The following is a 21,474-nucleotide window of genomic DNA, read 5'->3' as shown; positions in this document are numbered from 1 at the left end:
CCACCCAAGTCCAGGAAGTGCAGAGAGTCCCAGGGAGAAACACGCTGAGACACATACTAATCAAACTGACAAAAATTAAAGACAAAGAAAAATGATTAAAAGCAACAAGAGAAATATGACAAATAACATACAAGGGAACTCCCATAAGGTTAACAGCTGATTTCTCAGCAGAAACTCTACAAGCCAGAAGGAAGTGCCAAGATATATTTAAAGTGATGAAAGGGAAGAACCTACAACCAAGGTTACTCTACCCGTCAAGGATCTCATTCAGATTCGACAGAGAAACCAAGAGCTTTACAGACAAGCAAAAGCTAAGAGAATTCAGCACACCAAACCAGCTCTACGACATATGCTAAAGGTACTTCTCTAAGTGGGAAACACAAGAGAAGAAAAAGGCCTACAAAATCAAACCCACAATAATTAAGAAAATGGTAATAGGAACATACATATCAATAATTACCTTAAAGGTGAATGGATTAAATGCTCCAACCAAAAGACACAGGCTCGCTGAACGGATACAAAAACAAGACCCGTATATATGCTGTCTATAAGAGACCCACTTCCCTAGGGACACATACAGACTGAAAGTGAGGGGATGGAAAAAGATATTCCATGCAAATGGAAATCAAAAGAAAGCTGGTGTAGCAATACTCGTATCAGATTAAATAGACTTAAAAAATAAAAAATGTTACATGAGACAAGGAAGGACACTACATAATGATCAAGGGATCAATCCAAAAAGAAGATATAACAATTATAAATATATATGCACCCAACATAGGAGCACCTCAATACATAAGACAACTGCTAATAGCTCTAAAAGAGGAAATCGACAGTAACACAATAATAGTGGGGGACTTTCACACCTCACTTACACCAATGGACAGATCATCCAGACAGAAAATTAATAAAGAAACACAATCTTTAAATGACACAATAGACCAGATAGATTTAACTGATATTTACAAGACATTCCATCCAAAAACAGCAGATTACACTTTCTTCTCAAGTGCACACGTAACATTCTCCAGGACAGATCACATCTTGGGTAACAAATCAAGCCTTGGTAAATTTAAGAAAACTGAAATCATATCAAGCATCTTTTCCGACCACAATGCTATGAGATTAGAAATCAATTACAGGGAAAACAAGTAAAAAACACAAACACATGGAGGCTAAACAATACACTACTAAATAACCAAGAGATCACTGAAGAAATCAAAGAGGAAATAAAAAAATACCTAAAGACAAATGACAACAAAAACACGATGATCCAAAACGTATGGGATGCAGCAAAAGCAGTACTAAGAGAGAATTTTATAGCAATAAAATCCTACCTCAAGAAACAAGAAAAATCTCAAATAAACAATCTAACCTTACAACCTAAAGGAACTAGAGAAAGAAGCACAAACAAAACCCATAGTAGAAGGAAAGAACTCATAAAGATCAGAGCACAAATAAATGAAAGAGAAATAAAGAAAATAGCAAAGGTCAATGGAACAGGATACAAAGCCCAGAGATAAACCCATGTATCTATGGTCAACTAATCTATGACAAAGGAGGAAAGGATATACAATGGAGAAAAGACAGTCTCTTCAATAAGCGGTGCTGGGAAAATTGGACAGCTACATGTAAAAGAATGAAATTAGAACACTCCCTAACACCATACACAAAATAAACACCATACACAAAATAAACTCAAAATGGATTACAGACCTAAATGTAAGACCAGACACTATAAAACTCTTAGAGGAAAACATAGGAAGATCACTGTGACATAAATCACAGCAAGATCTTTTTTGATCCACCTCCTAGAGTAACGGAAATAAAAACGAAAATAAACAAATGGGACCTAATGAAACTTCAAAACTTTTGAACAGCAAAGGAAACCATAAACAAGATGAAAAGACAATCTTCAGAATGGGAGAAAATATTTGTAAATGAATCAATGGACAAAGGATTAATCTCCACAATATATAAACAGCTCATGCAGCTCAATATTAAAAAGCAAACAACCCAATCCCAAAATGGGCAGAAGACCTAAACAGACATTTCTACAAAGAAAACATACAGACGGCCAAGAGGCACATGAAAAGCTGCTCAACATCACTAATTATTAGAGAAATCCAAATCAAAACTACAGTGAGGTATCATCTCACACCGGTTAGAATGGGCATCATCAGAAAACCTACAAACAGCAAATGCTGGAGAGGGTGTGGAGAAAAGGGAACCCTCTTGCACTGTTGGTGGGAATGTAAATTGATACAGCCACTATCAAGAACAGTTTGGAGCCTCCTTAAAAAACTAAAAATAGAACAACCATATGACCCAGCAATCCCACTACTGGGCATATTCCCAGAGAAAACTGTAATTCAAAAAGACACACGCACCCCAATGTTCACTGCAGCACTATTTACAATAGCCAGGTCATGGAAGCAACCTAAATGCCCATCGACAGACGAATGTATAAAGAAGATGTGGTACATATATACAATGGAATATGACTCAGCCATAAAAAGGAACAAAATTGGGTCATTTGTAGAGATATGGATGGACCTAGAGACTGTATACAAAATGAAGTCAGAAAGAGAAAAATATCATATATTCATGCATATGTGGAATCTAGAAAAATGGTACAGATGAACCAGTTTGCAAGGCAGAAATAGAGACACAGATATAGAGAACAAACATATGGACACCAAGAGGGGAAAGCAGGGGTGGGGGCTGGTGGTGGGATGAACTGGGAGATTGGCACTGACATATATACACTAATATGTATAAAACAGGTAACTAATAAGAACCTGCTGTATAAAAAAATTTTAAAGTAACATAGAGATATCAGTTCCATTTCTTCACACCAACAATGAAATATCAGAAAGAGAATGTAAAAAACCAATGCCTTTTAAAATCACAGCCCCAAAATAAACTACTTAGGAATAAACCTGACCAAGGAGGTGAAAGACTTATACGATGAGAACTATGAAACATTAAAAAAGGAAACTGCAGATGATTCAAAAAAATGGAAAGATAACCCATGCTCCTAGATTGGAAAAATTAATATTGTTAAAATGGCCATACTACCCAAAGCAATCTACAGATTTAATGCAATCCCTATCAAATTACCCATGACATTTTCACAGAATTAGAATAATCCTAAAATTCATATGGACCCATGAAAGAGCCAGAATTGCCAAAGCAATCCTGAAGAAAAAGAACAAAGCAGGAGGCATAACCCTCCCAGACTTCAGACAATACTACAAAGCTACAGTAATCAAAACAGTGTGGTACTGGCACAAAACCAGACATATGGATCAATGGGACAGAACAGAGAGCCCAGAAATAAACCCACACACCTACGGTCAATTAATCTTCAAAAGAGGAGGCAAGAATATACAATGGAGAAAAACCAATCTCTTCAGCATGTGGTGTTGGGAAAGTTGGACAGCCACATGTAAATCAGTGAAGTTAGAATGTACCCTCTCACCATACACAAAAATAAACTCAAAATGGCTTAAAGACTTAAACATGACATGACACCATAAAACTCCTAGAAGAAATCATAGGCAAAACATTTTCTGACGTAAATCATACCAGCGTGTTCTTAGCTCAGTCTCCCAAGGCAATATGAATAAAAACTAAAATAAACAAATGGGACCTAATCAAACTTAAAAGCTTTTGCACAGCAAAGGAAACCATAAACAAAAACAAAAAGACAACCTACAGAATGGGAGAAAATATTTAAATGATGCGACCAACAGGGGCTTAATTTCCAAAATACACAAACAGCTCATACAACTCAACAACAAAAAACCAAACAACCAAATCGAAAAATGGGTAGAAGACGTAAACAGACATTCCTCCAAAGAAGAAATACAGATGGCCAGCAGGCACATGAAAAGATGCTCAACATCACAAATTATTAGGGAAATGCAAATCACAACTACACTGAGGTACCACCTCCAGTCAAAATGGCCATCATTAAAAAGTCTACAAATAGCAAATGCTGGAGAGGGTATGGAGAAAAGAGAACACTCCAACACTGTTGGTGGGAATGTAAGTTGTTGTAGCCAGTATAGAGAACAGAATAGAGGTTCCTCAAAAAACTAAAAACAGAATTACCATATGATGCAGCAATCCCACTCCTGGGCTTATATCCAGACAAAACTCCATTCCAGGGCTTCCCTGGTGGCGCAGTGGTTGAGAGTCCGCCTGCCGATGCAGGGGACGCGGGTTCGTGCCCCGGTCTGGGAAGATCCCACATGCCGCGGAGCGGCTGAGCCTGTGCTCCGCAACGGGAGAGGCCACAGCACTGAGAGGCCCGCATACCGCAAAAAAAAAAAACAAAAAACAACTCCATTCCAAAAAGATACATGCACCCCTATATTCACAGCAGCACTCGTCACAATAGCCAAGACATGGAAACAACCTAAATGTCCATCGACAGATGAATGGATAAAGAAGATGTGGTACATATATACAATGGAATACTACTCAGCCATAAAAAAGAATGAAATAATGCCATTTGCAGCAACATGGACGCAACTAGAGAAAGTCAAAGAGAAAGACAAATACCGTGTGATATCACTTATATGTGGATCTAAAATACAACACAAATGAACCTATGAAACAGAAAAAGAATCACAGATATAGAGAACAGACTGGTGGTTGCCAAGGGGGAGGGGGTTGGGGGGGAATGGAATAGGAGGTTGGGGTTAGCAGATGTAAGCTTTTACATACAGAATGGATAAACAACCAGGTCCTACTGTATAGCACAGAGAACTATGTTCAATATCCTATGATAAACCATAATGGAAAAGAATATAAAAAAAAGAATGTAAATATATGTATAACTGAATCCCTTTGCTATACAGCAGTAATTAACACAACACTGTAAATCAACTATACATCAATTAAAAAAAAAAAGATTTAAAGACCTAAATATAAGACACAACACTATAAAATTCCTAAGAGAGAACATAGGTAAAACATTCTCGGACATAAATTGTAGAAATATTTTCTTAGATCAATCTCCCAAGGCAAAAGCAATAAAAACCAAAAATAAACAAATAGGACCTAATCAAACTTACAAGCTTTTGCACAGCAAAGAAACCTTCAACAAAATGAAAAGACAACTTAAGGAATGGGAGAAAATATTTGCAAATGATGTGACTGAAATGGGGTTAATATCCAAAATATGTAAATAGCTCATATGACCAAATTTAAAAAAATAACCCAATCAAAAAATGGGCAGGAACTTCCCTGGTGGTCCAGTGGTTAAGACTCTGTGCTTCCAATGCAGGGGAAGAAGGTTCAGTCCCTGGTTGGGGGAAGTAAGATACCACATACCGTGTTGTGTGGCCAAAAAGGAATAAAAAAAAAAAGGGCAGAAGACCTAAATAGAGATTTCTCCAAAGAAGACATACAGATGGCCAACAGGCACATGAAAGATGCTCAACATGGCTAATTATTAAAGAAATGCAAATCAAAACCATGATGAGGTATCATCTCACACCAGTAAGTATGGCTATCATCAAAAAGTCTACAAATAAATGCTGGAAAGGGTGTGGAGGAAAGGGAACCCTGCTACACTGTCGGTGGGAATGTAAACTGGTACAGCCACTCTGGAAAACAGTATGGTGGTTCCTCAAGAAAAACTAAAAATAGAGCTATCATAGGATCCAGAAATTCCACTCCTGGGTATATATCTGGAAAAGACAAAAACTGTAATTTGAAAAGATACATGCACCCCAATGTTCATAGCAGCACTATTTACAATAGCCAAGACATGGAAACAACCCAAGTGCCCATCAACAGACAACTGGCTTAAGATGTGGTATGGATACAATGGAATATTACTCAGCCATAAAAAGAATGAAATATTGCCATTTGCAGCAACATGGATGGACCCAGAGAATATACTTTGTGAAGTAAGTCAGACAGAGAAAGACAAATATATGATATTATTTATTTATATGTGGAATCTAAAAAATAATACAACTCAATCTATTTAATACAAAACAGAAACACACTTATGGACACAGGAAACAAATTTATGGTTACCAAAGAGGGAGGAAAGGACAAATTAACAGTGTGGGATTAACAGAAACAAGCTACTTTACATGAAATAGATAAGCAACAAGGATTTACTGTATAGTACAGGGAATTATACACAATATCTTGTAATAACCTATAATGGAATATATTCCATTATTGGAATATATTCCACAAAAAAACCAAACTGAATCACTATGCTGTACACCTGAAACTAACACAATATTGTAAATATATACTTCAATTTCAAAAAAAGAAAAAGGAAATTAATTTTATAACCTATGTGTAAAATAATCAAAAAGAAATATTCATTAAATAAAAAAATAACTGGGTACAAATTGTATTTTGAAAATAATCAATTATAGAAGCATACTTAAGACTTTCACTTAATCTAAGGGTACATACTTCCAGTTACAAGATTAATAACTTCTGGGGATCTACTGCACAGCATATAGTGATTATAGCTAACAATACTGTATAAAATACTTGAAAGCTGCTGAGAGTAGATCTCAAATGTTCTCGCCCCAAGAAAGAAATAGTAAATAGGGGACAGGATGGAGGTGTTAGCTAATGTCATGGTGGTGGTCATCATTTTGCAACATGTAAGTGTTGCAAATCAACAAACTGTACACCTTAAAGTTACAGAATGTTCTATGTCAATTATATCTCAATAAACCTGGGAAAAAAAAAGATTGTCACCTAAAAATCAAATGTCATGGTCTCTTCATCATAACAAAATAACAAATATTACCTCTTCCTTTGGAACAAAAAGTGATCAGCCAGCCAATACCAGCAGCAAACGCAGTTTGTATGGAGTTAACAAAATTTCCTTAAGAGGAAATAAAGAACATTTCTGATCATTTACTCCTCCATAATGGAAACTGTTTTCTAAATGGGTTTTCCCTTCTAATGTCACCCATTTCCAATCCACTCTGAGTAGTTTTCAGGATTCCTAAAAATCCTCTTGAGCATATCAAATTCCTTCAACTATTTATTTTTTTAATTACATAAAATCTAAATTCATTATTTCATTAAGAAACAAATTGGCAAGTAAGGCCCCTTGTGATCTGAGCTTTGTCTACCCATTCAGCCAGCCATATTCTTCCCCAAGCCACTCTACCCATTACCCATCTTTTTGTTAGATTCATGAAATACTGCCAGTTTCCCAAATACAGTGACCTTTTAAGGCTTCCTCTTCACTTTCAAGACAGGTTATATCTGACCTCATTCAAGAAGAATTTCCTAACCCTTCCTCCTTTCCCCACCTGAGTTCTTTCATATCCTTCATGCTTCCCTAAGCTTACCTCTCATAATGGTTACTACACTGCATTTTAATGGTTTACTAATGGGGACCTGGAAGGCAGGGATTACATAGTTTATTACTACAGCCCTAGTATTTAACATAGTTTCAGAGACATAACTGTATTCAATGAATGATAAGAGCATCCCTTTAGAAGTAAATACTATAATTTCATGGGTAGTACAGATAATTAAATAACCCACCTAAAGTCACTTGATGAATTCAAAACCTAAGATTAGAAGAGTTTTTAAATTTCAAAATTAAACTGAATACAGGCATGAATTTACTGCCTGATGTAGTATACTTATGAAAGCAATAAAACACTTGGTTTACTAAATATTTAGTTGCACTTTCAAAGTTGCCTTTTCACCTAGCCCCACTTCATACCCATGTCCTACATCAAAACTGTTTTAGTTTATGTCTAAATATAGTTAATTTATTAAATGCCTACTATTTAGTAGGGCTCAGAACAAATGATACAATTCCCTTCTAAGAAGCATGGAAAAGATATTTAAAAATTTCAGTATCATGACCAGAACATTGCCACTAAAAAACTTAAAATACCAATTCAAAGTATCCTTGAAAATCAAGCAAATTATGAAAACAAAATTACCTGTCCATAATTCTGTCACTGTGCTTCTAACATGCTGCATGGCGAAATTCACTAAACTTTCCTTTGATCTGTCACCATGGTATTTCACTGCAGCCTATATTTTTATTTATAAAAAGAGAAATGTCTTTTACTTTTTCTTTTTAAAACTCATACCAAATACCTTGATTCTCCATTATTCTGAATAAGTAAGCTCTGTCTCAATGGTACAGCGTATTTCTAACTGACATGCTAAGAATCCTGATTGCACACATTCCATGTCAGACATTCGAATAATACTATTTATAATGTTTTTAGTTTCACTTTTATCACAACACTGGGGAGAGGAAGGGAAGTCAGAACTTTACATTCAATGAGAGAAAACACCTGTAAAATGCTTTGTAAATTATAAAGTACAACATGCATACTGGTTAACATTATGTTCTTTAAGATGGAAACTGAAATTGGCAAACATTTAATTTTGAAATAGAACAAAGACAAACTAATGCCATCTAAAAGTATTCACAGTATAATAAAAAATGTTTATTATGACTATAGTTAGATGGCATCTAAAATAAGACTTAAAAATCAAAAGATTCTACAAATTCACAGTGTTTTCTCTAGTATTCCCCTTGTTATAATGTTCTACCAATTAAAAAAAAAATGCCAATTTTATCTCTTACCATTCCAGACCTAAAAATGAAGAGGCTGGGATAACTGTTCACTCCTTTCATTCGGCAAAGCATTCTATCATCGCCACAGTTAACAGCTCCAATTCGAAGCAATCCATCTACTTCTTTAGCAAAGTCTCTCCACTATGAGGGAAAAAAAAAGTTTCTTCTGATAAGATCATTTATCTTTCCCTGAACATTCTTCAAGCTGTACTCTCCTCTTTTTTTAAATTAATTAATTATTTCTTTTTGGCTGCACTGGGTCTTTGTTGCTGCGCGCAGGCTTTCTCTAGCTGCGGAGAGAGGGGGCTACACTTTGTTGTGGTGCGCAGGCTTCTCATCGCAGTGGCTTCTCTTGTTGTGGAGCACGGGCTCTAGGCGCGCGAGCTTCAGTAGTTGTGGTTCCTGTGCTCTAGAGCACAGGCTCAGTAGTTGTGGCATACGGGTTTAGTTGTTCCGTGGGTTTAGTTGTTCCGTGGCATGTGGGATCTTCCCGGGCCAGGGCTTGAACCTGTGTCCCCTGCATTGGCAGGCGGACTCTTAACCACCGCACCACCAGGGAAGTCCCCAGGCTGTACTTTCTTAAAGGAGATTATGCTCAGGAAATAAAACCATATACACGTGAAAAAATATTATAGTCATTTCTGTTATAGTTACTACTAATAGAAAAAACACTCAAATTTAAAAAAACACTCAAATAACAGATCAGTTGTGAATAGTAAAACTTTAAATCAGGATGTAAAAAATACGTACTGTGGGAGCTAAATCATGGCAGTGTGAACACCCTGGGGAGTAAAAGTTCACAAACCACAGTTCTCCAGAATTAACAGCAGCATCTGAAAGTACATAAAACCAAAACAACTTAGAACAACCAAAACAACCAATTTACTACAGGTTTGTACCTATTTTAGTTAAAAATTTTCCTTGAGATCAGAATGAAAAAAAGTCATATATTTCTCACACTGCCTTTATCATTTTCTGTATAATTTTTTCTGTAAGAAGAAAACGTACTATTTCAACTGTCAAACTAACAATACCTTTTTTTTTTTTGACTCTTCCAAGCCCTACTTGAATAAGAAGCAACCTTGAACTGCATGATCAATGTCACCAAGAAGCTGTAAAAAGAAAGGAAGCAACAAAAGAAAGCAAGAGCCAAACCTGATGACAGTCTGTGTGGTTGAGAGAAATGAAGAGAAACAGTGTGAGAGACTGACATTTAAGCTCTTCTACTATCTGCAGCACTGGTTAAGCACACAGTCAATCAATTCTGACAGCTACTCCAGATTCTGAAAGAATGAAGAGACCTACATGACATAGTAAGGACTGTGGGGATTAAATCTAATCTTTGCTCTTAATAAGACATTTTCCTTGGAAAACTGTGTTATTTGAAATATTGGATCAAAGTTTTTAACAATTCAAAACATGAATACATATTTGCTAATAGATCTGAACACTACATAATATCTACCCAACAATACATTATACGTTATAATCTAATCTATAAGAGGACCTGATATAAACAAAATTTATTCATTTAAAAATTTTATCGTTGTAAGGATGTGCTCTAACAGTCAAGATAAAAAAGTTAAGAAAATTTGCTTTAAGTTAGAGTCTCCATGTAATTCCATATGAAAATCACTTATCAGTAATTTTTAAAGAAAATATTTTCATAAGTTATAATAAATTATACCAAGACATCAAAACATGCACACTAAATATGTGTAACTGATTCAGATTAATTAGTAACATGCACAATAATGTTCACCTACATTTCAGTTACAAGACACACAGATCTATGTGAAAAACAGTTAAACCATACATTACAAGCAAAGTGTATACATTAGGATTTTATCAGCTGTTCTTTGGCAAAGGTTAGAAAGTCTGACAAACAGACCACTCTATCTAGGTTGTCAAAATAATTGCCATGCTGACTTAGATCAACTGGTATGAATTTAGGTAAAATCTTATATGTTCTCGGCCCCTTTCCTCTGGGACCTCTATGATGCAAATGTTAGTACACATGACGTTGTCCCAGAGGTCTCTTAAACCGTCCTCATTTCTTTCTACTCTTTTTTCATTTTCCTGTTCAGCTTCAGTGATTTCCACTAATCTGTCTTCCAGCTTGCTGATCCATTCCTCTGCATCATCTAATCTACTGTTGATTCCTTCTAGTGTATTTTTTCATTTCAGTTATCGTATTCTTCATCTGTTTGGTTGTTCTTTATATTTTCTAACTCTTTGTTCAAAAACTTCTAACTTCTCACTCTGTTCATTCAATCTTCTCCCAAATTCTTTGAACATCTTAACAATATATTTAAAGTGATGAAAGGGAAAAACCTATAACCAAGAAGACTCTACCCAGCAAGGCTTTCATTAAGATTTGAAGGACAGGGCTTCCCTGGTGGCGCAGTGGTTGAGAGTCTGCCTGCCGATGCAGGGGACACAGGTTTGTGCCCCGGTCCGGGAAGATCCCACATGCCGTGGAGCGACTGGGTCTGTGAGCCATGGCCACTGAGCCTGCGCGTCCAGAGCCTGTGCTCCGCAACAGGAGAGGCCACAACAGTGAGAGGCCCGCGTACCGCAAAAAAAAAAAAAAGATTTGAAAGACAGATCAAAAGTTTTACAGAGAAGCAAAAGCTAAAAGGTCGTCACCATGAAACCAGCTTCACAAGAAATGTTACAGGGACTTACCTAAGTGAAAAAGAAAAGGCCACAACTAGAAAAATGAAAATTATGGAAGAAAAAAAATCTCATTGTTAAAGTCAAATATACAATAAAGGTAGTAAATCAGCCATGTATAAAGCTAGTAGAAAGGTTAAAAGACAAGTAGTAAAATATATACTCAATAAATAAGGAATATAAAAACAAAAAAATATAAAATATGACGTCAAAGTCAGTAAATGTGGTGGAGGAGGGAGTAAAAATGCAGGGCTGTTAAAATTAGTTAATAAGCACACACACAGAGACTGCTACGTACAGTGTGTGGAGTAGTCAACGACTATGTGGTATCTTTGTATGGTGACATATCATATCAGACTTACTGTAGTGATCACTTTGAAATGTACAGAAACACCAAGTCACTATGTTGTGTAACAGGAACTAACACAGTGTTGTATGTCATTACACTTCAGAAACAAAACTCACAGAAAAAGAGATCAGGTTTATGGTTACCTGAGGCGGGGGTCGGAGGGAAGGAGAGTTGGATGAAGGTGGTCAAAAGGTACAAACTTCTAGTTACGAGACAAATAAGTACTAGGAATGGAATGTACTACATCATAAATATAATCAACAATGCTGTATATCATATATAAAGTTGTTAGCAAATCCTGAGAGTTCCATTACAAGAAACCATTCTTTTCCTATTTCTTTAATTTTGTATCTGTATAAGATAACGAATATTTACTAAACTTATTTTGATCACCATTTCACGATGGATGTATGTCAAATCATGCTGTACACCTTAAACTTATACAGTGCTGTATGTCAGTTATATCTCAATAAAACTGGAAGGGAAAAAAATAATGGCATTTAATTTGACACAAAACCTTATTTAAAGTGGGAAAAAAAAATGTCTCCCATCTTGGTACTTTGTTTTCATAGACTACTAACTTGTTTGCCCAGTTCCCACTATTATTAAAAATATTTTTAATACTGTATTATCAAAGCTCAATGGGATGTTTTTGCATAACCCAGTAACTCAGAATAGAACAAGTATATTTCAAAATGTGATTTTCAGCTTCTAAACTATACAACTATAGCTAATGTCTGTTAATATTTATGTGATTATAGCTAATAGCTTCTGTTAGCCTAGAAAAATGTAAAAAAAGGCAGAAGTGCTTTGAGTTCCTCTTTAATTTCTTGAGCTTGTCTTCAAAAGGAGAATGTATTGTGTGGGTACCACTCAAAATGACTACTGTTAAGTGCAAGATGTTCTTTGCTTTTGCAGATACTATTTAGAACTTGTTTTAATAACTGCGTAATACTTTTCTGTGACATATAGAAAGATAATATGCATCATGTTTAATGGGAAGGATAAGAACTTCAAAGTGAAGTTTATTAGTCATATTTTTTCTTCTGTACTATAGTTGAACACTTCAGAGTTCCACTCCTGATAAAAGTGAACTATGTAATTTGGATTAACTCTTCCACTACAACTTCAGAACTGGACAAAATACAAAAGACTTCTGTTGAAAGCATCAGAGAGTTACCAATGTAGAGAAGAATTACAGGGCCCAGGAATGGGAGGAGGTAGAAATCAGGGGGGCACTGTTTGCCAGGAGGTAGTTGATAGGCAAGAAACTGAGCAGAGCTTTCAATAGAGACTTTCATGAGACTAGAGGGACAAAGATGGAGTTCAGGGCACACGTAGAGAAGGGTCCTGTAAATAAAGATGAACTGGAAGGAGACCAGTCCTGTACAAGTACAAAGCTCAGCTTTTGAATAATTTCAGTCTCTGTTTGGATAAAGCTGATCTGAGATTGTTAGTGACCCTAGTCAGAAGAAAATATAACTTCTCTCTGGAGCAAGAGAACATACAAAACTTAAAAATAACTCCATAATTGTTTATATAATTAGTTACACAAAAGACCAGATTAAGTGACCCAAACCAATAGAAACTACTGGTAATGGAAAGAGACCCACAAGCAAGTATGCTAATGTGATATTTACATAGGCACAAGTTGATACAACTATCTATCCTTATTTATCGTCCTCCCTAGGCTTCTTCAGCTAAAACTTAAGGATCAGCTTGTCTTAGCCTAGTAATACACAGGGTAGTATTAGAGTTCAGACTGAATAGTGGCAACCTTGCACCGAACCTATCAATGTCAGTTAATTATTTCTGAAAAACTGTCTCTAAGGTTTTGTGACTGTTAATTAATTCTTAACTACTATTTGGAGTTCCATATGAATTATTAGCAGTTCTTAACCTTTTCTCTATAAGGACAAATTTGAAAAAGTTTGAACCCATGTGCAATACAACCATCAGGAAAGTCTTTCATTCTGGGTGGATTCATGGATTAGTCAGCTTGCAGGTTTTGTTCAGTTTCTCTAATTCTATCTCTAATTCCAAAGTTTTCTGCCCCACAGGACCACAAAATACTTACTGATTGACTAGCAGATGAGAGACAATAACCACAGAAAAACCAACAGGTTCATATAACTACAGTCCAAAAAGTTATGATTCTGCAAGCTTGTGACATGGGTGTCGGTTCTGTCTACCAACAATACAAATGAATCAAATTATCCTCCATTTCCTCTGTAGAGAAGACACACTCATTTTCCTTAGAGCTTGTTCAAGTGTTCACTACAAGACTTTTAACAAAATAATGTACTGAACAGCTACCTTGTAGGCCTGAACTCGCCAACATGATATACAAAGTAAGAATCCGATGCAATTCTTGCTTAGAAGGAACCGTACAGAAACAAGTGACTGCAACACATTGTTTATGATGATAACATGAGAAATTATATAAATCTATTTTGCATCTAGTATGCTATTTTAGTTTTCTAAATTAAATGAGACTGTAACATAGCAAAATAAAATTGAAATATGATTTGAGGTAAAATATATTGGCTTGAAGTAGAAAAGAATATTTTATTACAAGTGTACAAATTTGAAAATGTAAGAATCTTTTAGGTTTTCTACAATGCAATGCAAAGTGCAGAAGTATATTTTTATATCCATTTTCACACAAATCACAGATCAAATTAAATCTGCTTCCAAAAATAACCACATACTTATTCAAAGCCCTGAAATATAAAAGTTCTAAAACCAGAAGTATTTCTGCAAGTTTGCAGGAAGCTCACCTGGCATACAAACCTATCCTGAACTGATATGGGGGCTATGTGTTATTTTTACTTCTTTTATTTAGTATACACACTTATGCATTTCACTGCTATTTTTTAAAAAATAGTATACTGCCCCACATTCTGCTAAGAACTTTTTTATCAGTGCTAATATTTTTATTTTGTTCTCATCCAGCTTTTATCCTCTATGCATATATGTGTATACCTTTTGTATGATTTGTATTATACTGCATACACAATTTTGTATTAGGCTTTTTTTTTACATAACTACTCTTAAATATAAACACTTTTTAATAATGTGAAAAATATAGAAAGAAGAATAAATATTGGTTCATTATTTCAAATGTGTCAATTATATACAAACACACACGTACAGAATGTTGAGAATGTTGCTAGCTCTTCTAAGGTTTCATTTCAACTGCCAAATGAGAGGAATAATTATTGTTGCTAATACACAGAATGTCATAAAAGTTCACTGACATAATGGAAAGAAAAGTGATGATGACAATAAAAGAAACTACGTGAAAACCTCAACTATGGTTATAGGACATTATTTAAAATACAGTATATACCATATTACCTTGCTAAAATTTAAAAAATTTCTAAATTCTAAATACATTTGTCCTTGAGCATTTTAGTTAGGAGACTGGTCTTGAACTAGCTTTGGAAAATCATACACCCACAAACTTACCGAATTCTCTTCTATCCAATGTTATGATTTCAGGATCATCGTCATAAATACCTATTTTGAAAAGTACATAAAATTATAGTTAAAACTTCATCATAAAAATAAATTACCACATGAAAGATATTACTTATTTTTGTTTCAATCATCAAAAATCATATTGCTATACTAAATCTCCAAGTGGAAGAATATGCAACACACTAAGAGAAAAGCAAAGAGTAATAATACCATTGGTGATACATTTAAAGAGTATCAAAAGACATCAGTTTCCTGATATGGACTGTCATGGGGTGTGTGTGTCTGTGTGTGGCAGGGGGTGGGGATTCCCAATATTCACACAATGTCATCTCCACAGAAAATTTCTGTTATACGTTTTTTAAAAAAAGTTTTTATTTTGAAACAATTATAGACTTGCAGGAAATTGTAAAAACAGTTCAGAGTCCTACTTATCTTTCATCCAGCTTCCCCTAATGGTGACATACTATGTAATTTTAGTACAATATCCAAACCAGGAAATTGGCACTAGTACATTACTGTTAACTAGATTACAGACCTCATTCACTTTCAGACTGCATGTTTTTTTTTAATGTGTTATCGTTTAAAAATATTTTGTATTACTAAAAGTCTTATATAATTAGAATACTTGAAGAGGTAGAAGCAAACTTAAGTAAGTATAAATTTTATTTATAATAATAATTAACACCAATGTGAAAAAGTTTCTCATTACTACATAAATTATCTAAATATTAGTGATGGATATATACCAGGGGTTAGTAAATATTTTAGATTTTGTGGGACATATGGTTTCTGTCACAGCTATTCAACTCTGCCCCTGAAGTGTGAAAAATAATATGTAGATAAATGAACAAAACTGTATAAATAAAACTTTATTTACAAAAGCAGGTGGCAGGCTGGACTTAGTCTGTGAAATATAGATTGCTGACACCTGTTATAGACTATTAAGCTATAGTGATTATACCTGAAAATACTATTTTGAAAAGTCAGTCTTGAGAAATAAATACTCCAGATATAAAGTGCAAATATTTTATTTAGTCTAAGATAAAAGCATACTTCAGTTCTCTGACTGCATTTGAGGCTAATTAAGAGAGACTGTAAACATTATGTGTTACCCTTAAAACAATCAAGAGAGACTACTGGGTACCGGAATGCTCCCTCTTTGCTTGACACCTGTATTTACTTTCCCCCTCCCTCAATCTCTTTAACTTGTTTACTCTCTCTGCTCTTGTCTCATTTCTCATTCCTGTCAATACCTTCAACCATTATTAATCATTACTAATTAAGAAGAATGGCATTTCTACTGAAGTGACCACTATTAACGGAAACTTTAGTCTTGGAAAATATGATGCTCTAAAAATACTGAAAGGCTTCAATATTTAACTTCTAATACAAATATTTTTTAAAATTAAATAACAATCCTTATTTTAAAAGTATTTAGCAAGATTATGACCAAAACACCTTCATATTTATACAGATATCTACATACTACTTGACTTTCCTTTTGAATTCCACTCTCATGTTATATTAAAAAGAAGGTCAATGGGGGCTTCCCTGGTGGCTCAGTGGTTAAAAATCTGCCTGCCCATGCAGGAGACATGGGTTCGAGCCCTGGTCCGGGAAGATCCTACATGCTGCAGAACAACTAAGCCCGTGCGCCACAACTACTGAGCCTGCGGTCTAGAGCCTGTGAGCCACAACTACTGAGCCTGTGTGCCACAACTACTGAAGCCCGCGTGCCTAGAGCCCGTGCTCCCAACAAGAGAAGCCACCATAATGAGAAGTTTGCACACCACAACGAAGAGTAGCCCCCACTCGCCGCAACCAGAGAAAAGCCCACGTGCAGCAACAAAGAGCCAACGCAGCCAAAAATAAAATAAAATAAAGTTAAAAAAAGGTCAAGGGGACACACGTTAACTATGTAATAGTTTATACATTAGCTAAGTGGTGAAACAAAATCTTCTAAATTTACTTGAATAAACAATAATTTCATAAGGAATATCATATCATCTTACCAAAATCATAACGATAATAATTCCAGCTTTCATACTGGCCTCCTTGATTATCTGCAAGTCCCTTTTCTCCATATTTGTCATACTTTTTCCGCAGATCTTCATCTTTGAGTACTTCATATGCTCTGTTTATTTTCAAAAACTCACTATGTGCATCTGGGTTATTCTATTAAAAAATATTAGATATAATATTTGTTTCAGATACACAATCGATTTAACTTAATCCTGAGATTTCTGTGTGAACAGATACCAAGATAAGGAGGAGTAGTACAATATGAAATGGGTGCTCATGCTTTGAAATAAAAAAGTAAAAAAGTATTTCTAAAGAACTCCAATCTTAAAAAATAGAGGCTTCCCTGGTGGCGCAGCTGTTGAGAGTCCGCTTGCCGATGCAGGGGACACGGGTTCGTGCCCTGGTCCGGGAAGATCCCACATGCCGCAGAGTGGCTGGGCCCATGAGCCATGGCCGCTGAGCCTGCGCTCTGCAGCGGAAGAGGCCACAACAGTGAGAGGCCCTCGTAAAAAAAAAAAAACGAAAGTAATAGAAATGAGAATTGATGCTTCAAAAGGTTGATAGAGGTGGTCATCAAATATAAATCACTACTTCTAAGAGATGCAACAGAAAAAACTGACTAATGAACCCTTGGAAACACTTAATATTGTAAATATTATGTGTTACCCTTAAAACAACCACAAAGAAATTTGTAGGTTATTTTTCTATTTGAGGCAAAACTCAGTACTTTAAGTAAAAAAAAGTTATGTACTCCAATCTATCAGATAATGACATAAGGACTAATATCAGAGTAACAACTCAAAAGTGGATTAATACGTTTCATTTGTTACTGTTTCATAGAATTGTTTTTTGAAGAATGTTTTCATCTAAATAATACTTCGTTGTAAGTGGTCTACCATCTTTCATGTAGAAACTTAAATAACATTCTGAAATTTTAAAGAAAAATCTGAAAAAATGAAAACCCTACACACAATACAATGTAGATCTCAAGAAAAGATTATCAATTAACAAGAGTTTTAGAGAAATACTGATTCTATTGCTCAGCTTTATGTAATCAAAATAAAACAATCCTATTTAAAATTCTATCTAGGGACTTCCCTGGTGGCCCAGTGGTTAGGATTCTAGGCTTTCACTGCAGTGGCCGGGGTTCAATCCCTGGTCAGGGACTGAATCCGTGGTGAGGCCAAAAATAAAACATAAAAAATAAATAAAAATAGTAAAAAAAAAAAAAAAAAAAAACTGCAGTTACTGAAATTAACAGTAAAAAAAAATTCTATCTAGATATAATTAAATCTTTCTCCTTGATGAGTATCAAATCTCATTAAGAAAAAAATGAATGAAATAAATTATAAAAATACCTTAAGAATGAAAACTAATACAGTTTTGAAGGATTACATCATAGGATACATAATCAAATATTTATGATTGGAATTAACTGGATTTGGCTGCTCCCAAGTTTTAATTTATAATACTTTCTGACTCTGTTCTTAGACTTGCACATGGGAGAAAATAAAGTTGAAGCATACTATTATTAGCTATTACTGCCATTTTTAGCAAGACATACCCTCTAAGTTCTAAGGAAATAATTTTTGTTACTGTTCTAAAATACTTGATTTTAAACTACTTTACTAGGAAATCTACTGCTTTGTGATTAACATCTGTAATATAACTGTTGGAAACTAGTTTTCAAATTAAGAGAGAACTGTATTTTTGGTACTGACATTCCTTTACACTATTCTGAACTTAGAACATTTTGCTTCTTCTGTTTTTAGTACAGAAGTTGAATTATGATTTTTGACATGATTGTTCTTAAGCATTTTGAGCACTTATTTAAAATAATTTTTTAAATAATTTAAATACATACCAAAACTTACTAAAACACATTAATTAGATATGTTTAAAAAGAAATTTTTACCTACCGGGTTTTTATCAGGATGTAGCTTCAATGCCAATTTCTTGAAAGCCTGTCTTATTTCCCTACTGCTTGCAGTTTTGGATACACCAAGTAAACTGTAAAAATCCTGATCTGTACCCACTAAAATGGCCATATACACTATTAGAAAACAGAGCATGACCCTTTTCAAGTCTCTGAGATAGTCATCTTTATTTAACCAGACTCCCATTGTTTTTCTTGTCCAAGTTCTGACTCAAGTGAACATTAAGATAATGCCACTGGTTCCGGTTGATGTAATATGCAAATCTGAGAACTTCTGTCCACATTACTCCAAAGGTGAAACAGGTATCATGAATTTTTTCCCAAAATGTTAATCTAAGAGAGAAAATCAGGTAGTTGAAATACATTAATAAAAAACCAAACACATCATTAACGCTATTTACTAAATAACATGGCCTGCAATAAAATCTCCAGTAAATGACAAATCAGGCTCTGTTCTTTGGGGGCCCCCTTCACTGCTTCCGTTATCTAGGTAGCCAGATTCGTGACATCACTCAAGGTAGCAGATAAAGGTAAAAGGTAGCTAGTGAGGTGGCAGCTACCTAGAACTCTTTACAAACAAGTGCAGCAACTTGCTCTATCAGCACCAGAACACAAGGGGGGAGAATGGGGGGAAAGCCATTTCCTTCCATCTTCTACCCAGCTTAAGCTTGCCTCTTTTGATGTGCTTCCTTTTTGGTTATTTCTTCACCCCTTTAAGGCTATTCGGCTTTCATTTCAATCAAATTTCACTTGTAGGAAATACCCTTTGGGGGTACTAGAAAGAAGCAACAGATCCTTCTAAAGGGTCTGTATTTTTCATATAAACCGTCCAAGAATAGCAGTGAATTTATATTGCTGTAACAACTTACATAGTCGGACGTGTTTTCCCCTGAATTTTCTCAGAAGGTGCTTACATTATACCTAAGTAGTTACTATTTTATAAACTAGAAGACTAATAACTGCAAGTTAACAGTAATTTTACTGCAAAGTTTACATTTGGCATTAATAAAAACAGAAAAAGAAACAAAAGGAGAAAAGGAATGTTATTTAGACATGCTCACCTGTGTAGGGTAAAAATAAAATCAGATCACATGTAAACTTGTATACTTTATCAATAGTTCCAAACATGTCATAATGCTTCGAAAAATCTAACCTTCCTAGCATCCTCAGTTCCTCCTTTCTTCATTTAATCTTAAATGCCTATTTAAAATTTTTTTTCCTTACCTGTGAATGGTTTTGGTTCATTTCTAATCCTTTTCACGCCACCAGAAAACCCTTTGTAAAATAGAGTGATGGAGATTAATAAACATCCAGACTAAAAAAAAAACGTTTAGAATAGAGAATATATTCTCAAACACCACTTTTAGACAAGCGATGTTTGTTCCCTGCCTAGCGGTGGTTCTCAGACAGCGTGGGCGTGCCTGAGGCTGTGCGCCGAGCTGCAGGGACAGGTGGAAGCTGCAGGTAAATGCAACACTAACTCCTCGCTGCCACCACTCCAGGATGGGTTGCGGGGAGAGGGGAAAGATGGAGACACTGGGTGAAAGAGACTGTCAAGTGTTGCTGGTGTGTGAAATCTCAGGTTGGATTAGGGAGAAAGGAACCTGGATAACTGAGGGTAAAGTGAGAAATTGGAGCAAAGAGTGGGGAATTGCTGGGTGGAGGAATGGCGGTGTAGGTAGAAAGGAAGAAGACTGGAAGCGAGAACACAATAAACCAGCCTCAAGAGCGAAAAAGAGGGGAGATTCCGGTGCACAGGCATTTAGCCCCTCCCTTCCCGGAGGGCCCAGGCCGCCGCCAGCTCCAGCAGAGCCCCGTTCCCCCGCCCATGCCCACCTCGGTGCTGCGAGGTCGTCTCCTGCAGCTACTTCCCCATCCTCAATCCCTGGCGGTGGACCCCACTAGGCCAAACACAAGCTGTGCGTGCGGTGAGGAAGCACGCACTTCTGACCGCTAGCCCGCAGGGCCCGAGATGTGGTAGGAGCAGCCAGCCGCACCGGCAGCGACGAGCGGCCGGTTCGGCTCGGCTCCTCGCGCGGCCGTCTCCTAGGCGAGGCGGGGCGGGGCCTGGCGCGGGGCATTGTGGGAAAGGCGTGGAGGACGCTGCTTGGGAGGACTCGTCTCAGGATCTGCGGGCGCAGTGGGGTGGGGAGGGCGGTGTAGGTTTAGGTTGACGTGGCCGTTTGCGCGGAATCCGGCTCCGGCTCCGGCTCCGGCTTCAATCCGGAGCCGAAGAACACGCAATACCCACAAAGCCCGCGCCGCCGTTCCATCGCGGCTGGCTCACGCCGCGGACAGGAAGCCGGACGACAAAGTCCGCCCCCTTCTGCCCCCGTTGCTGTGGTGACGGGACCAATTCCCCCCCTCCCCCGGAGGGCGGGTTTAGGCGTGCAA

The 21,474-nt window shown here is 36.3% G+C and overlaps 1 protein-coding gene across 1 annotated transcript in view; it reads right to left on the bottom strand.

Annotated features, from left to right (window-relative positions):
• The window catches only part of DNAJC10 (DnaJ heat shock protein family (Hsp40) member C10), a 62,118-nt gene extending 41,010 nt beyond the window's left edge, over positions 1 to 21,108 (bottom strand). The window contains exons 1-9 of the mRNA XM_082841554.1: positions 20,917 to 21,108; positions 20,305 to 20,355; positions 19,064 to 19,413; positions 17,135 to 17,297; positions 15,111 to 15,161; positions 9,365 to 9,447; positions 8,624 to 8,755; positions 7,965 to 8,058; positions 6,803 to 6,880 (exon numbers count right to left, since the gene is read on the bottom strand). Of these exons, the coding sequence (XP_082697680.1) occupies positions 6,803 to 6,880; positions 7,965 to 8,058; positions 8,624 to 8,755; positions 9,365 to 9,447; positions 15,111 to 15,161; positions 17,135 to 17,297; positions 19,064 to 19,267 (805 nt within the window). The 5' untranslated portion in view covers positions 19,268 to 19,413; positions 20,305 to 20,355; positions 20,917 to 21,108. The remainder of the gene's footprint in view (positions 1 to 6,802; positions 6,881 to 7,964; positions 8,059 to 8,623; positions 8,756 to 9,364; positions 9,448 to 15,110; positions 15,162 to 17,134; positions 17,298 to 19,063; positions 19,414 to 20,304; positions 20,356 to 20,916) is intronic.
• Positions 21,109 to 21,474: the final 366 nt, after the last annotated feature.

This window comes from Leucopleurus acutus, assembly GCF_964270905.1.
Source record: "Leucopleurus acutus genome assembly, chromosome: 6".
Lineage (NCBI taxonomy): Eukaryota > Metazoa > Chordata > Mammalia > Artiodactyla > Delphinidae > Leucopleurus > Leucopleurus acutus.
The sequence above is the reverse complement of the archived record's forward strand: the minus strand, read 5'-3'. Positions and strand labels throughout refer to the sequence as shown.